This window comes from Asterias rubens, chromosome 4 (assembly GCF_902459465.1).
Source record: "Asterias rubens chromosome 4, eAstRub1.3, whole genome shotgun sequence".
NCBI lineage: Eukaryota > Metazoa > Echinodermata > Asteroidea > Forcipulatida > Asteriidae > Asterias > Asterias rubens.
The window spans coordinates 20803912-20828563 of NC_047065.1; the positions used below are offsets into that span (position 1 = coordinate 20803912).

General features: G+C 39.7%; 1 protein-coding gene across 1 annotated transcript; it reads right to left on the minus strand.

Annotated features, from left to right (window-relative positions):
* Positions 1–857: 857 nt before the first annotated feature.
* On the minus strand, positions 858–20626 carry LOC117289172. Its single transcript, XM_033770169.1, has 11 exons — positions 20423–20626; positions 19829–19918; positions 19495–19570; positions 17686–17816; positions 14318–14417; positions 8511–8657; positions 7972–8085; positions 6919–7032; positions 3802–3921; positions 2195–2388; positions 858–1001 (listed from the first exon to the last, which is right to left on the minus strand). The coding sequence occupies exons 1-11, from the start codon at positions 20624–20626 to the stop codon at positions 858–860; spliced, it is 1434 nt and encodes a 477-aa protein (XP_033626060.1).
* Positions 20627–24652: the final 4026 nt, after the last annotated feature.

Consider the following 24652-nt stretch of genomic DNA (forward strand, 5'->3'; position numbering starts at 1 on the left):
AATTTTTGGAGTAGTTGTTTTTAACGACTTATATGTTTAAAAAACAAATACAGTTGTGTGGGGGTGACTCCGCCTACCCCTTTTGTTACGTCAATCGAGGCAGACTTTGCGAACACACGTACGTGCAAGTACATTCAAGTCCTAGTTTGTACGTTTCGAAAAAGGTTTTTTTCTTGCATTTTTCCGGCAATGTCGACCAGGTGTATTGCTGCTGGATGCAGCAAAACACCTAAAAATGGGGTCAGTTTGCAAAGTGGTCCAGTCCGATGTCTTTTCCAGCGCTGTGCAGCAAACACTTCGAGCCGTCGTGCTTCGAGAATCCGTAATACACTACACATTTTGACATGAAGAGAAAAGTTCTTTTTTAAAATATGACGTCATCCCAACAATTTTTCCAGCTAGTGGGGAAGTCGAGGAAGGTACTGAAAGACGTAACGAACCTAACGGAGCATTTGCCTAACGTGAAAAAAATCAGGTATTGTTTCAACTTTGAGGTCATGATTTTAGCTCACTATCTTGTGTTGGCACTGCATGCGATTCATCGCGCCTCGATTGACGTCACGAACAGCGCCCTCTCGGGTCGGGCGTATTTTAAAATTTGTAAATAACATGGAAACCATTTTTTTAAAACCTTAGTTAATTGCTTATTCATATTCCACTCATCAAAACACATATTTTAGTGACAAAAGCTTTATTTTGACAACATACCACTTCCATGTGACTTTAACATCCGCGTACGGATTGACATGGGGTAAAAAGTATTTCTCGTTTTTTTTTATTAATTGCTTTACATATTTTCTTAAGTCTATCGATCTTAATACAATACGTTATCCCATCCACTTTAACACCTGGTTATTTTACCGGCATCCTATCACCTCAAAGCGCATAGAGCAACCGGTGTCCAAATTTTCCCATGATTCTGGATGGATGCGCAGATAACGGGCATGCAACACTGACGGGAACCAGTTGGTCACGTGATCATCTCCATAATTACCGGTGAACTGTTAAACAAAACGATACCAAGCCGTAATGGGTGCGTTCGTTTAGCTTCCCTGGGTCGACCCCGGTGTGTGGCGGTTTTTTTTTCCAGGACGAACGTGGGTAATTATCTGCACACGTTCGTCCTGGAAAAAAAACACGCCACACACCGGGGTCGACCAAGTGAAGCTAAACGAACGCACCCAACATGAACACGACGGGTTGTCCACCTCAGACATGTTTATATACAGCAATACTTCACTGATCTTGAACTCTTGGTGGCAGTATTGACCTTATCGCAAATACTCGGCCGTTGATATTGCGCTCAAGTTGATCCCTGGCAAGACCAGCATGCACCTCATTCAACAAGTAGTGCTTGCGCAGTGGGTATTTGGGAACAAGGTCTATTTCCAAATGAGTTGACCAGCATACCTTGTACCAGCCATTTACAAAGATGTCCAACAGGCCTTAGCCAGTCGCTAGGCAGTGCGTTACAACCCAGGTACCACCGCAGTGTCTGCTGCCACCAATAGTTCAAGGTCGGTGAAGGAAGAGTATTGAAAGAGTTGCTTTAGGTAGTAATTATTTTTTTAAATACACATGTTGTCATTGAGGGTTGCAAGACTAGACTGCACATTTTGGTTGTGATGTATTTTGTGGGCTAAATCGGCATCCAGCAACCACGTGTTCAGGCAACTCTCCAGGTTAATACACAACTATGGTCCAACCTGTAGTGACTCTTCTAGGAAACCATCAATCCTTTGGACCTCTTATAAGGAGCCCTATAAGTTAAGACATTATCCTTCCATTTATTGCCTTTTCTCAATTGTTGGTTGTGTTAGTGCATTTACCATAAAGTGAGGTAAGACCGCAAGGGAGAGTCTTCTCCCGTAAGTGCTGTATATTGAGAATGTTGTTTCAACTTGTTAAATATAGAGGCCACTTTTCGGGCGTCTCGAAACGCTTGTGCGTGAGGACAAGGTGCCAGGTTATAGACTAGTTACTGCACATTTATTTTTGTTGTGATGGCGTTTGGACTTTAATAGTAACCTCCATAACCACGTGACAAACAAAAAACTGTCCCTCAACGTCGCAATTCTCCCACTAGACAGATCTGTGCTTAGTATTAATGATCGATGATTGATTTGGGTGTGTAATTCGTGTATATCATAATTTATTCTTTAGTAGGATGATGATTTTACTTCATGGTACTTACCCGTTGGATACTTCCACTGTAAGTTCGCACGTATGTCAATGAGGATATAGAGTCACCGTACTCTACGCTGAAGGCCGTAGTATAAAGGGCGAAGCTAAACCCCTGTGTGATCAGACCAGTAAGGAACGCTCTATCGTTGAACTTGACTTGTATCCATGGAGTCATGTCATATGAAAGTGCGAACCACCCTCCAACTTGATAATAAAGGAGATGAATAACACGTGATAAAGCTTTGAGCTAAATCAACTTTTGAGTTGAACACTAGAGCGAAGTAGTCTGTTAAATTAGTAACTTTTATGTCAAACTTTTTTTTTTTGGGGGGGGGGGGTGGGGGTCGGTCCTTTGTACATTTCGTTTGTATTTTTTATGAGTTTTTCTTTACTATCCTATGTATATCTTTTCATCAGTGTTTATTATTCATTAATAATTTTGTTTTATTTTGTTTATAGCAGTTAGTAGTTGTCACCTCAGAACCAGGCGCTGGATTGAACAACATATCCAAACGCTTAATAAACGGAGCGCTAGGTTGCACAATGTTTTGATGGTGATGTGCAGTGCAATGTGGCCCTAGTAAGACAGGGCTAATGATGGGGGCAATCTACTGAAACAAGGCCCTAAAGGTTATTGCAACCAGGCTACAAAAACCCTCTCTTCCTTTCTGCAATTTGAGTTTACACTAAATTTGTTGATTTTGATAATCGATTTCAAGACATCACCCCTAGATGTGTTGAAACATAGAGGGACACTTGTTGGTCAAAAGTAAACATTTTGTTTGTTTTAACAATTAGTAAACCTATGTTTTAAAGTGTCGTTTCTTATGCAGTCAGCGCAGACAATATCCAACCACTTACAGAAAAGGGATATAGGTCATAACATTTCACGTCAAACATCATTTGGTTGCGCAGCTTCAAAAACATGCCAATGCACAAAGTTGACATTTTTGGCTTGAAACATTTTCAGGAGGTCTGAGAAGTTGAGAAAGTGTCTAAAGACGATCAAAACGCTTAATGTCAAAAATAACAAGCGCAATACAAAGCACATTGAAAAGAGGGTGGTTCGAGAGTACAGATTATTTTAAAGACACTGGACACTATTAGTAATTGTCAAAGACCAGTCTTCTCACATGGTGTTTCTAAACATACGCATAAAATAACATGAACATTTGAGCTCAACTGGTCGTCGAAGTTGCGAGATAATAATGAAAGAAAAAACCCTTGTCACACGAAGTTATGTGATTTTAAAAGCTTTATTTCGAGACCTCGAAATCTAATTTTGAGGTCTCGAAATCAAATTCGTTGAAAATTACTTCTTTCTCGAAAACTACGTTACTTCAGAGAGAGCCGTCTATCACAATTTTTTAAACTATCAACAGCTCCCCATTACTCACTACCAAGTAGGGTTTCATGCTAATAATTATTTTGAGTAACTACCAATAGTGTTCACTGCCTTTAAAGCTCCCTTTTTCCAGCCAAAATCTTGCAGAAGAAAGGGAGAATTAAACATTCCTTATTACTCAATAGTTTTTCCATTTCTTTACTCTCCGGTGAGCAAGATTGTGCTTTCTCTCCCTAATTTGTATTGTGCTAGAACAATATTAGGAAATGTACCTTTGTCAAGTCTTGCCCAGCCAGGTACGTGTTGACCGTAGTAAGTCGATGCATCGAGATTGTAATCCGGAATTTCTCCACTCTGCATCCCGAGAGGTATCCCACGTCCCACGGGACAAACTATGCATGATAATGAAAACATAAAAACACAGCTTCTGTGACAAAAACAACTTGCTTGCAACAAAACAGAATCGTTGTAAGGAAGTTATATAGTTGCAATCCTTTTTGTAGAATGTGTAAATGTAGAAGAGACTGTCGTTATAGAACAAAATCACAATACAGGCGTTCGGATGTTGTAGCCTTACATGTATATAAGACGGAGAAGATGTGATCCTTAAAGCCCCGTCATACTTTTTCAGAATCAGCAGGAAAGAAGAATTCTAAAAATTCGTGTCATGTTCGGGAAGGAATTTTCAAATTGACCAAGTTTTAAAATGATTCGGTCCGAATTCACCTCAGATGCTGTCAGAACGCTTCTGGAGTGGATACTGAAAATGGTTGGAACGTCCCACAATCCAAACGGGATGCAACGCGAATATTAAGAATGTACTTGAATTGGTCCCCAATGGGGTCATAAGATGCTGCCGAATCTAGCATTTTCGGACAACATGTGACCTTCTCAAGTTTGAGAATCTGATTTTGGTATATCTCCTTCATCCATCAGAAATCATCATCACCGGTGACTTCAACACAACAACAATGCAAACCAGTTTAAGCATCTACTTCAGGCTTTCGGTCTTACCCAGTACTTTAAGGAGCCGACGACCTTGTCATAACTCATGACATCACTCCACCAATTTTCTCAAACTTTATTATTCTACCTGGATTATCAGACCATTATGCAGTCATGTGTAACTTGAGTCTGTGCAAGCCCAAAGTCCAAACCATTACTGTAAAGAGCCGATAGTGGAAACATGTGAATTCTCCTGAAGTGTTCCGCGACGTAGCCCCTTTCACACGAGAGCAATTTAGCAAGGGTCCCTTGCTAAATTGTAGCATGGTTGTAAGATTTTACAAAATGCAACTCGTGTGAAAGAACAATAATTTTTGGAGTGTCTAGGGTCCCCACAATTGTCAAATCTTGTCAAACATGGCTACATTTCGTCGGAGGTCCGGACCTACGACAAAATCTTACACTAGCGGAAGTTTTGACCGAGGACGTGGGCTACACATCATGTGAAAGGAACCCTTGTTTATTGAACGACGTCCTAGGTGAAAATGCCCAAACAGCGCATGCTATTGTGGGTGCTATCTTGTCCAACTGTAATATAAGGTGATCAGGATTACCAATTCGTCATATCACTCTCATGTCGCACAAGGGTTGTTAGTTTTGTAACTTTGCAGTGTGAAAGCTCACAAAATCAGTCATGCATGGTGATACATATTTTTGTAGCAAGGGACCCTTGCTACATTTTGGCCGTGTGAAAGCTAAAAGTCGATCATGACTGCTTGGACTCCGATGTCAGCCAATATGAGAGTACTGTCAGTGACATCTTGGATAAGTACGCACCTTCGAAAACGAGATCAGTCAAGGTCCGAACTGAAGTCTCCTGGTTTAATGATGACATTCGTACAGCCTGAAAGATCTGTCGTCAACTGGAGCGGAAAATGCGGGAAAATGACAAACTGGAGATTCAACAACAAGAATATCGCAACCAATGTAAAGTAGTCAGGAATTTTATCAACCAGGCAAAGATCATCCATTATTCATCTCAAGTTCAAGAATCCTCAGGAGATCAAAAGAAGCTCTTCAAGATAATTGGTAAGTTGTTGCTCAAACCCAAATTCTTTGTCACCAATATTTCAGACATCCGCTCATCATTTTCATCAGTCCCTTACAACGTGCCGCAGACATTGCCACATTGCCACCGTTGCTGTGATTCAAAGGGTTATTATTAAATCTCCTTCAAAATCCTGCGAGCTGGATCCAGTGTCAACATCCATGATGAAGCAAAACATTGATATATTTGTACCCTACATCGGTCTTGTCAACGAATCTCTCAGTTCCGGTTGTTTCCCCGATAGCCTCAAATATTCCTACATTAGGCCGCTCATCAAAAAAACAAACCTGTACAAGGAGGTATTCAAAAACTACAGACAAGTTGCAACGATCAAGTTCCATGCTTCTTCTCATTGAACCCAAGTCTCGACACTCATGGGGAGACAGGTCTTTTTCTTCAGCTGCGCCACGCATCTGGAACTCTCTACCACTTAATCTTATATCTTGTCTTTGTACCACAACATTCAAATCTCTTTTTAAAACTTATCTTACGTCACAGGTTTCCAAGAACTAATTTTGTTGTGTCTGTTTTTCTTTGTTTGGTTTTGTTTTGTTTGTTGTCGGTTTATTACGTCTTGAACACCCAGCAGTGTGGATACATGCAATTAAAAGTCTTATTATTATAATTATTATTATAATGCCGAGCCACGACCGAGTTGGACTAGACTAAACCATTTTGTAGAAGGGGTGTTACACGGCGAGACGGGCGCGCTGTCCAATTACGATGCCCACTGTTCACGCATGTAGCGCACACGCACTGCCGCATAACACCCCTTCTACTGAATGGTTTAGTCCAACTCAGTCGTGGCTGGCTCGGTAGTTCGGCAAGCGAGTAGGCTGGTGCCCATGTGTACAGCATTTGGTGACCATGTGACCAAAAGATAAAGTGTAGTACAAAGGAAATGTTAGTTATTGGTGGTCGTAAAACGTTCACCTATCAACATCGATTTTAAAAACGTATAGCGTTAAGGAGGTCCAAAATATTGGACCCCGTGAGCCTTATAGTTTCTAGAAGTAGCCGTAGAGTAAACACAATGCTGTGCAGCATTTTCTCTTCAAATTTATTGCGCCTCGATTGACGTCACGAACAGCGCCCTCTCGGGTCGGGGCCTACTCTTAAACTTGTAAATAAGATAAGAGCTATTTTTTAGAACCTTAGTTAACTGTTTATTCGCATTCCACTCATCAAAACACATATATTAGTGACAAAAGCTTTATTTTGACAAAATACCACTTCCAGGTGACTTTAACTTTTTTTTGTAGCTGGATGAATTTAAAATATCCTTTCTTTTAGGTTGTCGGTTAGAATCGGTTAGAATAAAAACTGTTTACTGTACCTGATGAGCAGGTGTCACCTACGTAGTCGCCATAACAGGTACAGGTAAAACTGTTGACATTGTCGGTGCAATATCCTCCGTTTCTACATGGATTGGAGCTACATTCATTGACATCTAAAGATAAAGAACATCATTTAACAGGTTATAAGTGTTATTTCTTTAACAAAACCAACTTCCAAGTCGACAAGTTTGCTAAACCCTGGTACTCACTTGTAGCACAGGTACTCCCCTCGTAGCCTGAAGCACACGTACACGTAAATCGGTTCACGCCATCCTCGCAGTTGCCTCCATTCCGACATGGATTGGAGCTACACTCGTTGATGTCTAAAGATAAAGAACATCATTTAACAGGTTATAAGTGTTATTTCTTTAACAAAACCAACTTCCAAGTCGACAAGTTTGCTCAACCCTGGTACTCACTTGTAGCACAGGTACTCCCCTCATAGCCTGAAGCACACGTACACGTAAATCGGTTCACGCCATCCTCGCAGTTGCCTCCATTCCGACATGGATTGGAGCTACACTCGTTGATATCTAAAGATAAAGAACATCATTTAACAGGTTATAAGTGTTATTTCTTTAACAAAACCAACTTCCAAGTCGACAAGTTTGCTAAACCCTGGTACTCACTTGTAGCACAGGTACTCCCCTCATAGCCTGAAGCACACGTACACGTAAATCGGTTCACGCCATCCACGCAGTTACCTCCGTTCAGACATGGATTGGAGCCACACTCGTTGATGTCTAAAGATAAAGGAACATAATTTAAAAGGTTATAGGTGTTATTTTTTTGAACAAAACAAACTTCCAACTCACAGGTTTTGTTAAACCCTGGTACTCACTTGTAGCACAGGTACTCCCCTCGTAGCCTGAAGCACACGTACACGTAAATTGGTTCACGCCATCCTCGCAGTTGCCTCCATTCCGACATGGATTGGAGCTACACTCGTTAATATCTAAAGATAAAGGAACATAATTGAAAAGGTTACAGGTGCTATTGTTTGAACAAAACCAACTTCCAAGTCGACAAGTTTGCTAAACCCTGGTACTCACTTGTAGCACAGGTACTCCCCTCGTAGCCTGGAGCACACGTACACGTAAATTGGTTCACGCCATCCACGCAGTTACCTCCGTTCAGACATGGATTGGGGCTACAGTCATCGATATCTATGATTTAAAAAATAAAAATAAATAATAATTAGTCATATCTGAGTATGCCATATAAAAGCTTGACTGCCAATTGTCGTCGACGAGTTATGAAACACACTAGGCAATAAAAATAACTTGCTAAATTAAAATAATCTTTAGAGCAAAAGCATTTTTCCAAAATAACATCGAGGAAGAAGAGGAAGAGATCAAAAGTTAGTAAAACAAAACCGAAAGATGGTAAATTGTCCTACCTAATGTTCTGTCAATCAAAAAAAAAGGGGGGGGGGTACTTATTTGTCGATATCACTTTGGAAGTTGCAGGTTGGTACTTTGTTGACCGAAAATTATTACTTTCAAAGAAGAAATTCATCAACACACTCATGATTGCTGTTCAGGTACATCAGTAAACAAACTTGCCGATTCAGTACCACCCTTTGTATTACCTTTATTTAGTGGGCATCCGCTTCGAAGGTTCTCAATGGCTGACTTCACCCAGTGGTATTTGTTATAGGGCTGATCAGGACCCGGCGAGTCGGGAACTGGGCCGTAAAAAGACAACATCTGACGGCTCTCAACGATGCAGATGAACGCTGAAAAGAAAACATGAGAAGGGAAAACAGTATTGACGCTCTGCTGTGTACTGAAACTTTAACCTGCCACGCGTAATTTTTGGTATCCCATTGTAACTTATTGGTTCCATACACACATAAACTTTGCTGATAATAAAAGTAACTACCTGGGTAAAATAGTATCATCAAAAAAAAAGACACAGAAACGTAATCAAAGTCATGATATTAAAACAAAAACAGTACATAGCGGCAATTCAAAGATGAAGAGTAACCTGGAAATAGAATTGTTTTTCTTTCAAACATCAGAGTATAACATGCAATAAAACATTTTTTTAAATAATTGTTTGTCACAATTTATAATGTTTAAAAAATAGATAAAGTTGTTTGGGGGCTGATTCTGCCTACCCCTTTTGTGACGTCAATCGAGACAGACTTTGCCTACAATGCGTAAAGTAAACACACGTGCAAAGTACATGTACGGTCCAAGTCGTGAGATTGTAGGTTTCGAAAAACGTTTTTTGTTTGTTTCATTTTTCCGGTATTGCTGCTGGATGCAGCAAAACAACTAAAGATGGGGTCAAGTTGCATGTGTTTCCTGCAGAACCCAAGTATGGGCGGTTGTGGGCCGCGAAAGTCAGACTCGCAAGAGCAATTTATAGTGGGAAGTCAAAGAAGGTACCTGAAAGACGTGACGAACCTAGAGGAGCGTATGCCTAACATGAAAAATTCTAGTAAATTTGAACTTTGAGGGCATGTTTTTAGCTTGCGTTTCACCGTGCAGGGAAATCCGAGTGGACCGTCCACATGCACAGCTGCAGCAGTAGTGCGTGCAGTCTGCTCTGTGACCGTAGTTCTGTAAAAGGCATCATACCGATCAAGTACCCAGACGTAGTATACGGGCCAGACTACACATTTTCTCTTCAAATATCGCACCTCGATTGATGTCACGAACAGCGCCCTCTCGGGTCGGGGTCTACTCTTAAATTTGTAAATAAAATGATAACTTATTTTTTAGAGCCTAAGTTACTGTTATTCACACTCCACTCATCAAAACACATATTTTAGTGACAAAAGCTTTATTTTGAAAAAATACCACTTCCAGGTGACTCTAATGCAGGATAGAGCCTCTTTGTACGACACAGAGGGGTACTTGATGACAAGAACATACGCCCAAATGAATGTCATTGTGTTCACCTCTCGTTTTTACAGAATTTCCACTGGCCGTGTGTTGGAGATATGGTGACTTTTAATACTTTTGCACTTGAATCTGTAGGATGCCAACTTGTTTTGTCGTCTACATTATATCCCCTTATAGATAGGAAAAATCTCAACAATGAAACTCGGTTCCTATTCCGAGCCCCCTTTTTAACTAAAAGGAACGTTACAGAATTGGTAAGAAGCAAAAATCGTGAAGATCACAGATTTACATCAATCTACACGGTCTAATGATGATGATAGTAGAAAACATCCCTTGAAATATTTCTGTCTGTAATGTCATATTTGATGAGAATAAATAATCTAACTTCGCGTTTATCATTTCGTTTTTATTTTGGCATCAATGCAATGCAAAAGTTGTAATCGTTTTTTCACTATTCTCTCGTGACCCAGAAGGCCGATCGAGCTCAAACGTCTACAGGTTTGTCAGTTTATGTATGTGGTGAATTACATTAAGATCCTACATTGCCAGCAACTGTTTTGTTAGCAAAAACAAATTCTGTAATGTGCCTTTAAGAAGAATATAACAAGTGTAGGTTCAAACTTGAGGCCAAGGGAAGTTAAGGTTTAGAGACAGAAGTATTTTTTAAATTGATTTGAATTATTCATATATGCATGGCTTTAAAATACAGTACAACACAATGGAAATAAAAACTAAGAAAAAAGCCGAATCTGACCAAGAGTTGCGAAAAAGAGATGGCAGAGTGGATATAAGAGCACCGAACTCAAGCTCTGGTGTTTCTGTTCAGCTTAGTTTTGGTTCGAATCCCGGTCGTGACACTTGTGTCCTTGAGCAAGACACTTGACCATTGCTTCTCTCCACCCAGGGGTAAAATTGGTACCTGTGAGGGCAGAGATGGTTTGTGTCACTGATTAACTTGGAGGGCGGTAACTCGCAGCACCAGCTGTATACTCCCCAGCGAGGGGGAGCGAGATGGTTTAAAAAATGATTCATAAATAGAGCAGACGGTTTCTCTACTCCTATTGGTGGACTGAGCGCGTCGCGTGGGGTGTTTAAACGATTGATAATGACCAGTGTTTATAACCGGCTGGCTTCCGCGTGTCAGGCGCGCAAGATTATCACGCGGAACGCAGTTTATAGCTATTAGTAACAGCCCGTAACCTACTTCTAAGCGCGCGCGTAACTTATTTCTAAGCGCGCGCGCGTACACACAACCCACGAGCACTAGACTCTTCACAAACTTTTTGAAAAAAATATTTCAAACCTCCAATTTTCAACTGTCTGTATTTTTTAACGTTTTTAACAAAAGGGCATTTATGAAGGGAATACAATAGTAGTTACTCGTTCTTAAACGTCCGTTTAAAACCTTGCAGGGCCGTTGCTGTGCGCTAAAGGCCCTCGCCTTCGGCTCGGGCCTTAAACACACGGCCGCTGACCCTGCCGGCTTCACACGGCCGTGTAAGAACTTGCGCTACCCTTTTATTCCCCTTTTAGTCTATGTAACTTTTGTAGGACAAAAAACACAATGTCTACAGATTTACACTAAACTTACACAGTTTGAAGATAATGATAGTAGGAAGCTTCCCTGAAAATATTACGTGCTGAGGTGCTGTAGTTTTTGGGAAATGAGTAAAACAATGTCATGAAAATAATTTTCGTCTCATGAGACGAAAATTATTTTAATAACTTACAAACATATTTTCATGACATTGTTTTACTCATTTCTCAAAAACTACAACACCTCAGTAAGTAATATTTGAAGGGAAGCTTTCCACTATCATTATCTTCAAACCCTGTAAGTTTAATGTAAATCTATGGACATTTTGAAAAGGTACCCAAATCCTTTAAGGCCCATGTGGGGTAAAATGTTGAAGCGCCATGCGTCACAACGCGACGGACCTGAGCGCTATATAAAAAGTCAGTATTAATTATTATTATTATTATTATTAATTAATATTAAAGTACAAAAAGCAGCATCCTATAAATTGCCCAAATGCGAACTAAATCACTTTTTTAAATTATAAAGAAATCCCCATACAAGCGGATTATAACTGGAAAATTTGCCGTGTTTTTGTGACTTGGTTTCTTTCTTTTTGAAGCCATTTTTACGTACAAATTTCTCTTTTTAAAATTTGAATTGCACCAATTTTTTTCATACAAACCGACAGATTTGCTCTTCATTTCAATTTACTGCTACATAATACTTTTCAGAAAAGGCCGAAAAAGACTGACTTTCAGAAGCCCTTTGGACTTATTAAATATTCAAACCGAAGTCACGCATGAAAAACCACACAAAATGATGCAGATAAAACCCGGATTTTAATCTTATTAACGCGCGGGCTGGTGGTGATGAGGTGCTTTCTAAGTTGGGTCAGAAAGAGCTTCAGGTTCCTATGGCAACCGTTATTACAAACCGTTATGTACATTGTTGTTGAAACTTGACCCTAATAAATGCCTCGTTTTTTGTTTCTCTGCCGAAGCGTGGCATAATTTATTATCCTTGCAACGTCTACTCCTTTCGGATCAAGGTTATGAAATTATACTGAAAATTAATATTATACAAAAGACACGGCAAATTTGTTACATGGACCCTTAAAATTGCCACTGCATTTAAAAACTAATTTTTCAATCGCGTCTTTTGGTGATATTTGGGGTTTTGTGCATATCATTTGCATCTTATTTGCTGTTGTTCTTCAGTTTTGGCACAAAAAGCTTAAACAATGCAATTATTTCGAACAGTGTTTTTCGTTTAAGTAGCCTAAAGCTATAACCCTGTATCTGAGATAGCACTAGATGCACCAACTCTGGGAAAAGGTTGTATTTGTTTCGCTCTGATTTAGCTTAACTTAAAGGAACGTTACAGAATTGGTAAGAAACAAAAATCGTGAAGATCACAGATTTACATCAAACTTACACGGTCTAATGATGATGATAGTAGAAAACATCCCTTGGAATATTTCTGCCTGAAATTTCATATTTAATGAGAAATAAATAGTCTAACTTCGCGTTTGGAGTTAATCGGTTTTTTTTCACTATTCTCTCGTGACCCAGATGACCGATCGATCTCAAACTTCAACAGAATTGTCAGTTTATGTATATGGTGGATTACGTAAAGTGCTTACACTGCCAGCAACTGTTTTGTTAGCAAAACCAATTCTGTAATGTTCCTTTTTAACTTAATTGCATTCATAAAGTGCTTTAACACGTTTCAAAGCGCTGTACAGTAAAATGAAGAATACACAAATTAATAATACAAAAAATGTAGGATAAAAACATGAGAAAAAAGAGCGATTATGGTTTTAAAATACGCAACAGTTACAAAAGAAGCTGATTATTGTACTCATGTAAAAAGGTGTCTTGGGGAGACTTTAAAATGTGCACAACCAAAGAAAGGGAAGGTGTGCTATGGGAAACTTATTCCGGACCGTTAGATTGGTTGAAAAACTGGTTCGTTAGATTGGCCACCACGGATAATAGTTGTCAGTATAATGTCATAACCTTGATAGGAAATTTGTAATCGGTGCTTATGTTTAGTTCCTTAAATTGGGTCGCCATTTGCAAGAGAAAATTAATACAAAATTCATAGTTTGCCTGAAATTCAACACGATGAGAAGAAACATAGTTGTTGTTGTCATAGACACATCAATCCCTGTTAGGCAACTGGAAATGAAGACCTGGAATAACTATACAAGAACAAGCACGTTTCGCATGCTGGTTTGGCGAAAATGATATTAACTTTCAATATGAACCTTTTTATGGACCACAGTTGACCTTGATTCGTTTTTTTGATCAGTTAATTAAAACCGCAACAACACCAGTTTGAGTTGAACGAAATAACGTGATAAGCACGTACAGGCAGTTTATTGTGTCTTTTGTTTAGTGGTTCTGTCAATTTAGTACATGGAAATTTGCATCGGAGATAAAAAACATTATTTAACCCACGTACACCACCACAGTGTGTGTTACCACTATACTCGGTACTTAAAGGCAGTGGACACTATTGGTAATTACTCAAAATAATTATTAGCATAAAACCTTTCTTGGTGACGAGTAATAGGGAGAGGTTGATGGTATAAAACATTGTGAGAAACGGCACCCTCTGAAGTGCCATAGTTTTCGAGAAAGAATTAATTTTCCACGAATTTGATTTCGAGACCTCAGATTTAGAACTTGAGGTCTCGAAATCAACCATCTAAACGCACACACCTTCGTGTGACAAGGGTGTTTTTTCTTCTTTCATTATTATCTCGCAACTTTGATGACCGATTGAGCTCAAATTTTCACAGGTTTGTTATTTTATGCATATGTTGAGATACACCAACTGTGAAGGCTAGTCTTTGACAATTACCAATAGTGTCCACTGCCTTTAAAAACATCTTTATAACTATAATATGCATTTTATAACAAACGGTTTCAAGTGCTTTTCGTTGACCAACTTATTGTTATTGCGTCAATATTTTTTATCTAACACTTAATAATAATAAATCAAGGAAAAGTCACTTACCGAACAAGAAGATAGATGTCATCAGAATCAGAGGAGGCAACACATGGTTGATGTGGCGAAGGGTGATCATGATAGCAGAGAGCTTACTCCATTCAATCCGCTATGTTGATACCAAGGTTTATTAGACCAAAAAGCAAGCTTTGTGTAGTGGTGTAAAAACAACGCAGCTTCAATGGTGAATATCTCATGGACATCTGAGCGGAGAACTCGATCACGTGATTGCCACACCCCCTATCTCTGCTTGACGTCATTGGTATCATATTCTTCGTAATGGTTGTTAGTAGCTTTTTCGATATTTTACGGAAAAGTACCGGCAGCACAATTACCGTAATTTTTCTTTTCACGGAATTATAGAAAAATTACGGCAAAACAAATTATGTTAACGGAATTAACACAAATGGCAGTAAAAAGAAAATCCATATTTTTTCAGAAAAACACTAAACAAAATTACAAACATGACACTCAGATGTCGACCCAACCCACAAAACGTTTTTAATTAACAGAATTCGGAGATTTTACGCTAAACCAACCATAGGCTATCAGGAGGGGGGGGGGGGGACATGTCCCCTAAACTTCCAAACGAAGCCCTCGTAAATTTGATGACTGCCATCAAAACAAAATCATTAACAAGTCAACAGACAGGCCCTACTTCACAAAGATTATCCTCAATGTTTATCTTCATCGGTAAACGTGGAGAATATGACAGCTATCACAAATCAGATGCAGCACTAAGTTTTTCTGCCGTAGCCACATATCCGTCACTTTAACACGATGTAAATAATTATCATCAATTATATACCTCATGTGTATAATCCTCCAATCTAATTGGTTAAACATGGAGTTATGGAAATAGCTATATTCCCCCTTTTTCTATCAAGATGACGTCGTATAGTGACTTTGCGGGCATAGTCAATTGACTATGCCCGCCCTGAAAATAACGCAACTATGATAAGTATAATGTGCGACTGCGTTCCGTGTCACGGCGCGACCTTTTTTCGCAGACGACCTTTCACCGTAGTCAGTGTTGTTGATAAGAAGGATCTTTATTCGGTATATAAAAGAAATACTGACTGCTTAATAATCGGGGAACAGTTAAAATTATCGGCCCTCGGTGATGTCAAAACCATAGCTATGACCTCAGCTTCGCTTCGGGCATAGTCATGGTTTTGACATCACCTTGGGCCTATAAACTGTGCCCCTCATAGCAGTCAATATTTCCATAATTATTACATTATCAAAACTTACCCTAATATCATTGAGGCATGTGTTCGCCTTCTCAGGGCGGTGATGAACACTGTTCCACAAGTTACTGGCACTCCAGTGAACCAACAAATTTGATTGGCATGGGGAGGGTGTTGTAAACAAGAACACTGAGTACTGCAGTCAGCAAGACTTTCTGAACATCTTTACTTAGAACAACTCCACTTAACAGAGGGTTCAGATCTGGATCCATTTCATAAAACTCTTTACCGGTAAGCAAATTTGTGTGCCTAGTGTTGCAGCAAATGTACATTAAGCAAAAACGTTTTTCATCTTGATTGATCAAGTAACCAGAAAATTGCAAGGCACATATGCACGTTCACAATGGATTTGCTTTGTTTCGTCACTCATGTGCCAACCGGCGGTAAGCCAACATCAACCCTGCTTACGGTAGACAGCTTTATGAAATATACATTATGCTAAGGGACGCTCCGTAAGCACAAAACGGCTGCTAACATATGTTATGAAATTTTGTCTTTGGGTAGGTCTGCAGTGTGCTACGATTTTGGGTACGAAGTAAATGAGTAAACGGCCCCATTAAAACCTACTCATGGACCTGAACCCCTTCTAATGGAATAGTCCATTCCAGAATATCAAGGACTTATCCGCTGTAAGGACACTGAACGTTGGAGTAGGCATTACAAAATGTGCTAGAATTATTGTTACCAACACTCTCTCAAGGGTCAAAACTTAAAGGGTGCCTCTTTTTTCGGCTACCGTCGTCTCACTGAAATCATATACTATTATTCTTTACCAAAAAGAGACTCAAATAGAACACAGCATGTAACAAGCGTATCTTAATTACTCTTTTATTAATATCACATCTCGGACCTAGCCTCGTATTAACCGTAATACTGGAAATAGTGCGAACGATTCAGGCTTCGGTAGAAAGCACATCTGGACTGTTCACACATCAAAAAGAAAGAGACCGTCGGCACCAATCCGCCATTTTGATTAGAATTTTTGTATTGTTTACCATAACACTTATAAGTAAAGACAACATAAAGAAGAAGAAAAAAACGGGAGCCCCTTGTAACTTAAAAATGTTCGTGTACTGTTCTCAACAAGTTGGCCTTCTGATCACACATTAATTTTGACATTACTGCAATAAACTTAAACAAAAGGAGGCATCGGACACAACGGACAGGAAGCAATAGACATTGTAATTAAGATGGTTTGTTTCAGCGAGAAATGGAGTTATACAAGACTTTGCCTGAAACATAATTCATGTCCATATCGTTCTTTCGTTTACACCAGCTGCAGAAAAAAGGGTGAAACACCTTATTGACACATAACAGTTAATGCTTAATGGTTAAAATCGGTGCCCTTAAAGGTGAACACTACCTGATAATTGCTCAAAATAATGGTTAGCATTAAGTTTTTAGCGATCAATGGAGAGATGTTGATAGTATAAAACATGGAGAGAAACGGCTTCCTCCGAAATAACATAGTTTTCGGGAAAGAAGTTGTATCTCACTAAATATTTGAATTTTATTTGAGACCTTAGAATTAGATTTTGAGGTCTCGATTCAAGCATCTGAAAGCACACAACTTCATGTGCTTTTTCTACCTCCATTATCTCGCAGCTTCGACGACCAGTTGAGTTAAAATTTTTACAAGTTTGTTACATATATGTTGAGATACACTGAGCAAGAAAACTGGTCTATGAAAATTACCGAAGGCGTCCAGTGTCTTTAATGGAAATGTACACAAATATAAGCCACTTGCGTGTAAGATTTGAATATGAGGGAGGTTTAGCTGCACAATTTGCGACAAAAAAGTAAACCTGAACGAGTGTGACTCGGCCTTAATGTGTGGTCTGTTTTGCTGCCGTGGGGGTGCACAGCGAGTTAATTTTTATATATAATGTATATATAATATATATTTGTTATTGAGGTCTGAGGTATATTCATCCAATGGTTTTACCCACATACGCCGATGTGTGTTAGCTTTAGATGTAAGATTTGCGTCGGGGATGAAGAATATTCATCATTTTGGTTTTACCCATATAAACCGATGTGTGTTAGCATTGTATAGGCCTACTCTGTACTTTCCAGCCGAGTTCTGTAAAAGAAAAAAGAAAAAACACAGGCATCTGAGGTACTCACCGATCCAGTAAAAAGGAGTCTGTTGGGAGATCCTTTGGTGTCATATATTTTCCATTGGCTCGCATCTGCAATCAGTTGCGATGCTACACCATTTGCGCTTCCATATTTAGCAAAGTACAGTGTAGCAACACCTGGAATTGCAAACATTTAATGTTGTCAGTTTGTCTTGACTACCATGCCTGTTATGCGGCAGGGGTTCCCTGAAAAATTTTCATACACTTAAATACATCATGTTCCTCCGGACAGGACCACCCCCCCTCCAAAAAAAAGGGCAAAAAAACCAAAAAACAACAACATTGATATTGGTTGACACTTTGCTGCATAGTCGAGCACCAGCTACAACTTCATGCACAGACTGTGCTTTTAAAGTATAAAGGCGGCTGGTATTATGCCTAACCCAATTACCTTTCAGCTTAAAACAAACTAACTCTATAATCACGTCTCCAACGGTCTGGCTTTAAACCGGGAGTACAATTATTATTGGTGAGTGACACTGAGCAAGGGAACTTTTAAAAACAAATGGGTAGACTTTAACATTTGTGTTGCAGATAGATTTTCTTTAGTAACGATAATTTTTGTTCACCGGATAACTCGCATAATGACAAATTTTGTACCGACAATTCTAATGGCGAACAAAGTCTTTAGAAAGAACGCATATTAATGGTTTTACAACTTCTTGTGCTTTTTTTGTCTGCACTTTGTCTATTTTCTTACTTCACCTGCACCTCACGGCTGTGACGCCAAGCTGCACCCATCCCAGTTTAATAGTAACAAGACTTGTAGAGCCTCATATCCACCCTGCTGGGTGTCCAAAATTTAGCCAAATGTGTGCTGCAAAGGGATCGCTCCTCAATACTCAAGATTGCAACACCCGATTTCAAATTCATTGTGCCACCTCAAAGGCTTACCGACTCCACGTTTAACCAACCCCCAACACAGGTAATAGCTGAAATACCGCAGTACTACGAAGCGCAAAGAAACTGCAGCTTCAGAAATGGAGTCTTAAAGGCAGTGGACACTATTGGTAATTACTCAAAATAATTGTTATCATAAAACCTTTTCTTGATTACGAGTAATGGGGAAAGGTTGATAGTATAAAACATTGCAAAAAATAGTTAATGGCCTGACGTTTCGATCCTAGCAGAGTCTTTCTCGAAGGCTGAATGACAACACAACAAACATGAACAGGTAACTAAGTGAAACATAAGCAGTGAAGTGGAAATACATGAATGGGGTTAGAAAGCATACATAAAAAAAACAGGGGGTAAACAATTAATAGGGGGACAAAAGGGGGGGTGAAGGGAAGGGACTGGCTTGACCACAAGCAAGAAGATGGAAATACAAAGGACAACATCAAGGGTGGTGAGGTTGGGTAAAAAGTAATTTATTAGTGAATGAGGCTCAGGCTAAAAGGCTATGGGGAAAAAAAGGAGACGGCAAAACAAAAGGTTTATTAGTCGTTTCCTTCTTGGATGTTCAGACCATGGGGTTGAATGGTCTGGAGGCGTCTAATCCAGAGTTTCTCCCTACTCAAACGCACAGTCTCTCTGTGGTTGCCTAGTGCCTCTATGCCCTGTAAGATCATGTCAGAAATGGAGTGATTAGGAAAATTGAAGTGATGACCTACAGGTGTATCTAGCTTTTGGGTCTTGACTGTAGATCTGTGGCCGTAGAAACGCCTCTTGAATGTAGTTCTTGTTTCACCTATATATTGAACACCACAGACTCTGCAAGATATGAGATAAATGAGATTAGTGGTGGTGCAGGTGACATGACCCCTTGTCTTATGGGTGGTACCGCCGGTGTTACTGGTGAAGGAGTCCGATTTCCCGATGTATTGTCTACAGACGATGCATTTGGAGATGTTGGAACACCTAAAAGTTCTCTGCGGTAGAGGGGGATTAACATCATCATTAATGGGAGGGACTTCTGCTCGGACAATGAGATCCCTGAGACTTGGTGGGCGTCTGTAGGCAACTATGGGTTCTTCCTGCACAGCACGTTGAAGTCGATCTGATGTGTGAAGAATATGATGGTTAGAACTGGTTATTTTACGAATGGGAGGAAGTGAGGGGTGGAAAGTGACAACAAAAGGAACTTTCCCTGTAGGACTATGTTGTTTCTTGGGTCCTTTGGAAAGTACTGACTCCCTAGAACGAGCCTTGACTTTCTGGATAGCTCGATGGACTGCTAGAGAGCTATGACCCCTGGAAACAAGGTGTTTCTTAAGTTCCTGTGAGTGGTGGATAAAATCAGAATCATTAGAACAGATTCGACGGAGTCTGAGGGCCTGACTGTAGGCTATGCTGGTTTTGCAGTGTCGTGGGTGACAGCTAGTGGAATGTAGGTATTGGTGTTTATCTGTGGGTTTAACGAAGAGATCTGTGGTTAAGCCTTCATCCGTCTTCAGAACCTTGACATCCAGAAAGTGTGTATCCTTGGTTGAGTATTCGCTCGTGAATTTGATGGTCCTGTGGAAGGAATTTATGTCATTAATGAAAGCTTTGAGGCTAGCTTCATCGCTTGTCCAGATGAAAAAGATGTCATCGATATAGCGCCACCAGACCCAGGGACGGCAAGGGGCTGATGCCAACATGCGCTGTTCAAGATGGCTCATGAAAAGGCACGCCATTGATGGTGCCATACGTGTGCCCATTGCAGTGCCCTGTACCTGTAGGAAATTTTTACCCAAGAAAGAAAAGTAGTTTTTTGTTAGAACATGTTGCATGAGGGATACAATGTCTGAAATGGGCGGTGATGTGTGACCACTCTTATCCAGAGCTGAAGAGCAGGCAGCAATCCCTTCATCTTGGGGAATGTTGGTGTATAGAGAGGTTACATCAAAAGTACCGATGATGGCTGTGTTAGGGACCTGCTTCTGAATACCTGCGATTTTGCGGAGAAAATCTGGAGTGTCATGAATGTATGATGTATGAAACATTGTGGGAAACAGCTCCCTCTCAATTGAGAGAGTTGCGACATTGAGGGACCAGTTTTCTTTGGTCGTCACGTGGTTGCTGGACGCCATTTTGTCACTAAATGCAGCAAAACCCAACGGGCACATGGGAGGGGTAACTGGGCGCCCCCAATCCGTAAGCTGCGGACGCTATCTTATGGGACAGGTGCCTCTCGACCGGAATTTTTAAGTCCCCAAAAATGTTGTACATGTACTTGGAGATTTTCCTGTCATCACCTGTGACCCCGACGTTTGCGGCACGTGCGGCCGTCCTAAACGTCTCCCACCCTGGCATTGAGAGGGCCGGGCCCGATCCCTTCGGGTTCTGTGGGATTTCCGCTTACCTCGGGTTCTTGGCGATGGGGGTCCGCTATTCGCCTTACGGGCACACTACACTGTTAGAAATTTGGGCAAAAAATTGCCCAACTTATTGCCCAACGTTGGTACAATAGTCAGCTTCAACATCTATTGGGCAATTATAGCCCAACGGTCGTTGGTCAATGTCATTGCTTAATGATTGAGCAAACGACCTACACATAAGTTGGGAATTTACTTCTGCCCAACCTTTGGTTTGTTTTATATGTCCAAGGGTTGGTAATAATAAGTCTCCCAATACTTGGGTAGTAACAGTTACACAAACGTTGTATAACCATGTTTGCTCATATATTGGTCAACCTTTTAGAATAACTGCTTAGTAGTTGGAATATGACTATGCAATAGATGGGCAACCGTGTATCCAGATAATGACCACTTGTTGGTAAATTTCCGTTGGTTTTTGTAAATTGTTGGGCACAAATCCATTACTAAAGCTCAGTTGTTGAGACTAGATTGAACCAAGTTATTCATCCAACAGTTGAGTAATTAGCACAAACATTAATGAAAGACTTCAGAAAGTACTTCTTTGCTTTTCCTTTTTTATTTGTGAACATCAAACAAGCAATGAAACAACGTTTTTGCACAAATAAATACAAACATAGGCTATTTTACTCATAAAACCGTTAAAGCTGCTGACTTAAACGCCCCATCCCCCAGAAAAAAAATCAACGGAAAAAGCCTGTTTGTTTCAAACTAAAACAATTTTTTTGAATCTGCTACTTTTACTCTCCGACTACAATATGACTGCGTAATGATCAACTTGTTAGGTAGCCTTATATACTTGTAAATGGGTTCAGCAGACATTGCTGCAGTGACTTTTAAAACAATGAGAGTTATTGTGTAAAGCAAAGTACTTCAATTTGATGACACTTGCATGACAAGTCAGACAGGTCGGACGTTACTGGGATGTACACTTTCAAAATGTAATATATTTACTCATAATATTGTTTCATACCAAAGTTAAGAATCTGCTACTATTACACACCAACTATAATAAGACTGCCTAAGGATCAACAACAACATATTTTTTTAAAACAAAGTTTTATAATGTGATTCTCTCACACACCGACTACAATAATTATAACTTGTTAGGTAGCCTTTTATACTTTTAGATGGGTGCAGCATTACTGCAGTGACTTACAGCACGTTTTAATGTGCAAGATAAGCCATTACACCTCTCAGTGTGGTGGTTTCTCTCGATTGCACACCTTGCTGGGTGAACACACACGTTTCAAAAAAAGTCCATACCCCTGGCACTGAACTTGGTATTTGCAGTCCAGCACATAGTGTGCCTTGTAGTACACATCTACTGCTTTCATGACTGATGGTTGTGGAAAAGCATTTCTTGACTCCAGATCAGCGCTGCCTAATGATAGCACAAAGGGCTGGGGATGAAGCTTTGTGTCTATCCTTCAGTTATTGTGGCTTGATTATATCCTGTGGCATAACAAGAATAATAAATAAAACTTGTTAATATCCTAATACTCAGTTCTTAAGATATAGCGCCTAATATAACATTCAAATGTCAAGTAAAGTGATCATTAGTATTTTATTTAACAAGAGGATATACAGAGTTATTTTTTTGAGTTATGAGAGCTGTTTAAAGCGCCTTGTTAGGGTTTACAAGGTGACGGCACAATCTGAAGACAACCACGCACGAACATCAGGACAGATCCGTATACTGAGAAGAGTAACAGTAATTTACTAGTAGGCATGTGTGTTACTATTATTTTGTGTTGGGTTTGTAAGAATTGTAATTATTTCTGAAAACAAATGATCGTTTTGGGGAACAAAATGGGTTCTCATCGCACATAATCGTATAACTCCCCAATATACGGCTCTGGGTCAGCCTACTGTACACCATTTTGTGTCCATTCGACAATTAGTAGTTCCAATCAAAGTTTGATGTACTTTATAAACAGGTAATTTTAGTCAGGTAAATATGTTTTGGATATATCTGTTTTAGCATTGAATTATTTATATTCTCTTGGTCAACAAAAACACAGAGTTTAGTGATGCAAAGTGGTTTCGTGACGTTGAAGTATTCGTAACAGTATTTTTTAGTATTGCAATGTATTGTGTGTGAGATACGGGCCGTTTTAGAGACCGCGGCAGCCATTATTGTTTTTGTTCTTTGCTGCCAGCGCAATATTGGGTGCGTTCGTTGGGTCTACCCCGCGGTGGTCACCTGGGTAAGCCCCTGACTTGAGCTAAACGAACGACCACTCATATAGTGACGTCGTTTACCTGAGGCCAGCCCCCAAGTGACCATCTCCACAAGCAAGGCACTTGGGGCTGACCTGGTTGAGCCCCTGGAATGATGTCAAAAGCTATTCGAACGCACTGGGGCAGACTGGGGATGACCCAGGGAAGCTAAACGAACGCACCCTATGTCAATAACAAGCAAACTAAAGCGTTCACGTTTGTTTCAAGCTCTGGCTCCGTGACTGAACTAAAACTATGCGGAGGTGAGTGGTGTTCCTTTGGGTTTTTTATTCACTTTTTATTATAATTACTAAACACAGATGTGTTCTTAGTGCTCGAAGAAGAAGTCCCTACTATGAATATTAGAGTCATTTGAAGGAAAACAAGGTACATTAGTAATTAATCAAAATATTTGTTAGCATAAAAGCGAACCTGGAAATAAGCAATGCAGAGCTAGGTTGATGGTATAAAACATTGCAGAAACGGCCCCTCTGAAGTAACGTAGTTTTCCGAGAAAGAAATATATCACGCTTATGGATTGCAAGACTTTGTGGCCAAAGTACGTACTTAATGTAGCAGTCTACCCGCAGTACACTCGTTTCCTTTGTGATTTATCTGCACTGATAAGCATCGTTTTTCAAGCGTGACCTCAATTTAAATATTAATTAGTCCACAGGGCTTCTGAAATTCAGTCTTTTTCGGCCTTATTTGGACAGTATTGACAGAATTAATGTAGCAGTACATTGAAATGAAGAGCATATCTGTCGTTTTGTATGAAACAAATCGGTGCAACTCATATTTTGAAAAGAGAAATTTGTACGTAAAAAATGCATTATAAAAGGTCTCAAGTGAAGTTTCTTTGTTAATTTGAGTAAGAAATTACCTCTTTCTCAAAAACAACATACGAGGGAGCCGTTTCTCACTATGTTTTGTACTATTAACAGCTTTCCACTGCTCGTTAAAGATGCTATGTCAGATGTTTGGCCGATTTGACCCCCAAATTTTGATGGTATTTTGATGGGGGTTGAGAAAGTTACAATCTTTCATTTGAGCCATTGCTCGGAAAAGTCCGCCAATTATTAGTAGCAGTGAAAGAAAGTGCTTAAAATTAGTTTTGTCGGGATCCCAACAATATATCACGTGACCAATTCTTCTGTGTTTTATAAGAAACGTTTTAAATTTGTGTCATGGTTCCTGACCATTAAAAGTAAAAGTAAAAAAAAAAACATTCGTTAGAGCGGGTGATACTCTTTGAAATACCATTCACTAAAAAAAAATCTATTTTTTTATGTTTGGGGCCCAAAATCTGACATAGCATCTTTAAACTGTTAGCTAACAATTATTTTTTAGTAATTACCGATAGTGCCAAGTGTGTCTTTAAAGCAGCACTTGTAAGAAAGTTTTATAAAACCCCAGCCACCCTTTACAGGT

Excerpts from the sequence above, each read along its gene's own strand:
- LOC117289172 (XM_033770169.1), bottom strand. The coding sequence starts at position 20,626 with ATGTTTCATACATCATACATTCATGACACTCCAGATTTTCTCCGCAAA. Across the intron at positions 17,817-19,494 it reads GAAATCGGACTCCTTCACCA|GTGTTGCTACACTGTACTTT; the intron begins GTAACACCGGCG and ends TTGCAATTCCAG. Across the intron at positions 14,418-17,685 it reads GACTCCTTTTTACTGGATCG|CGGATTGAATGGAGTAAGCT; the intron begins GTGAGTACCTCA and ends GTATCAACATAG.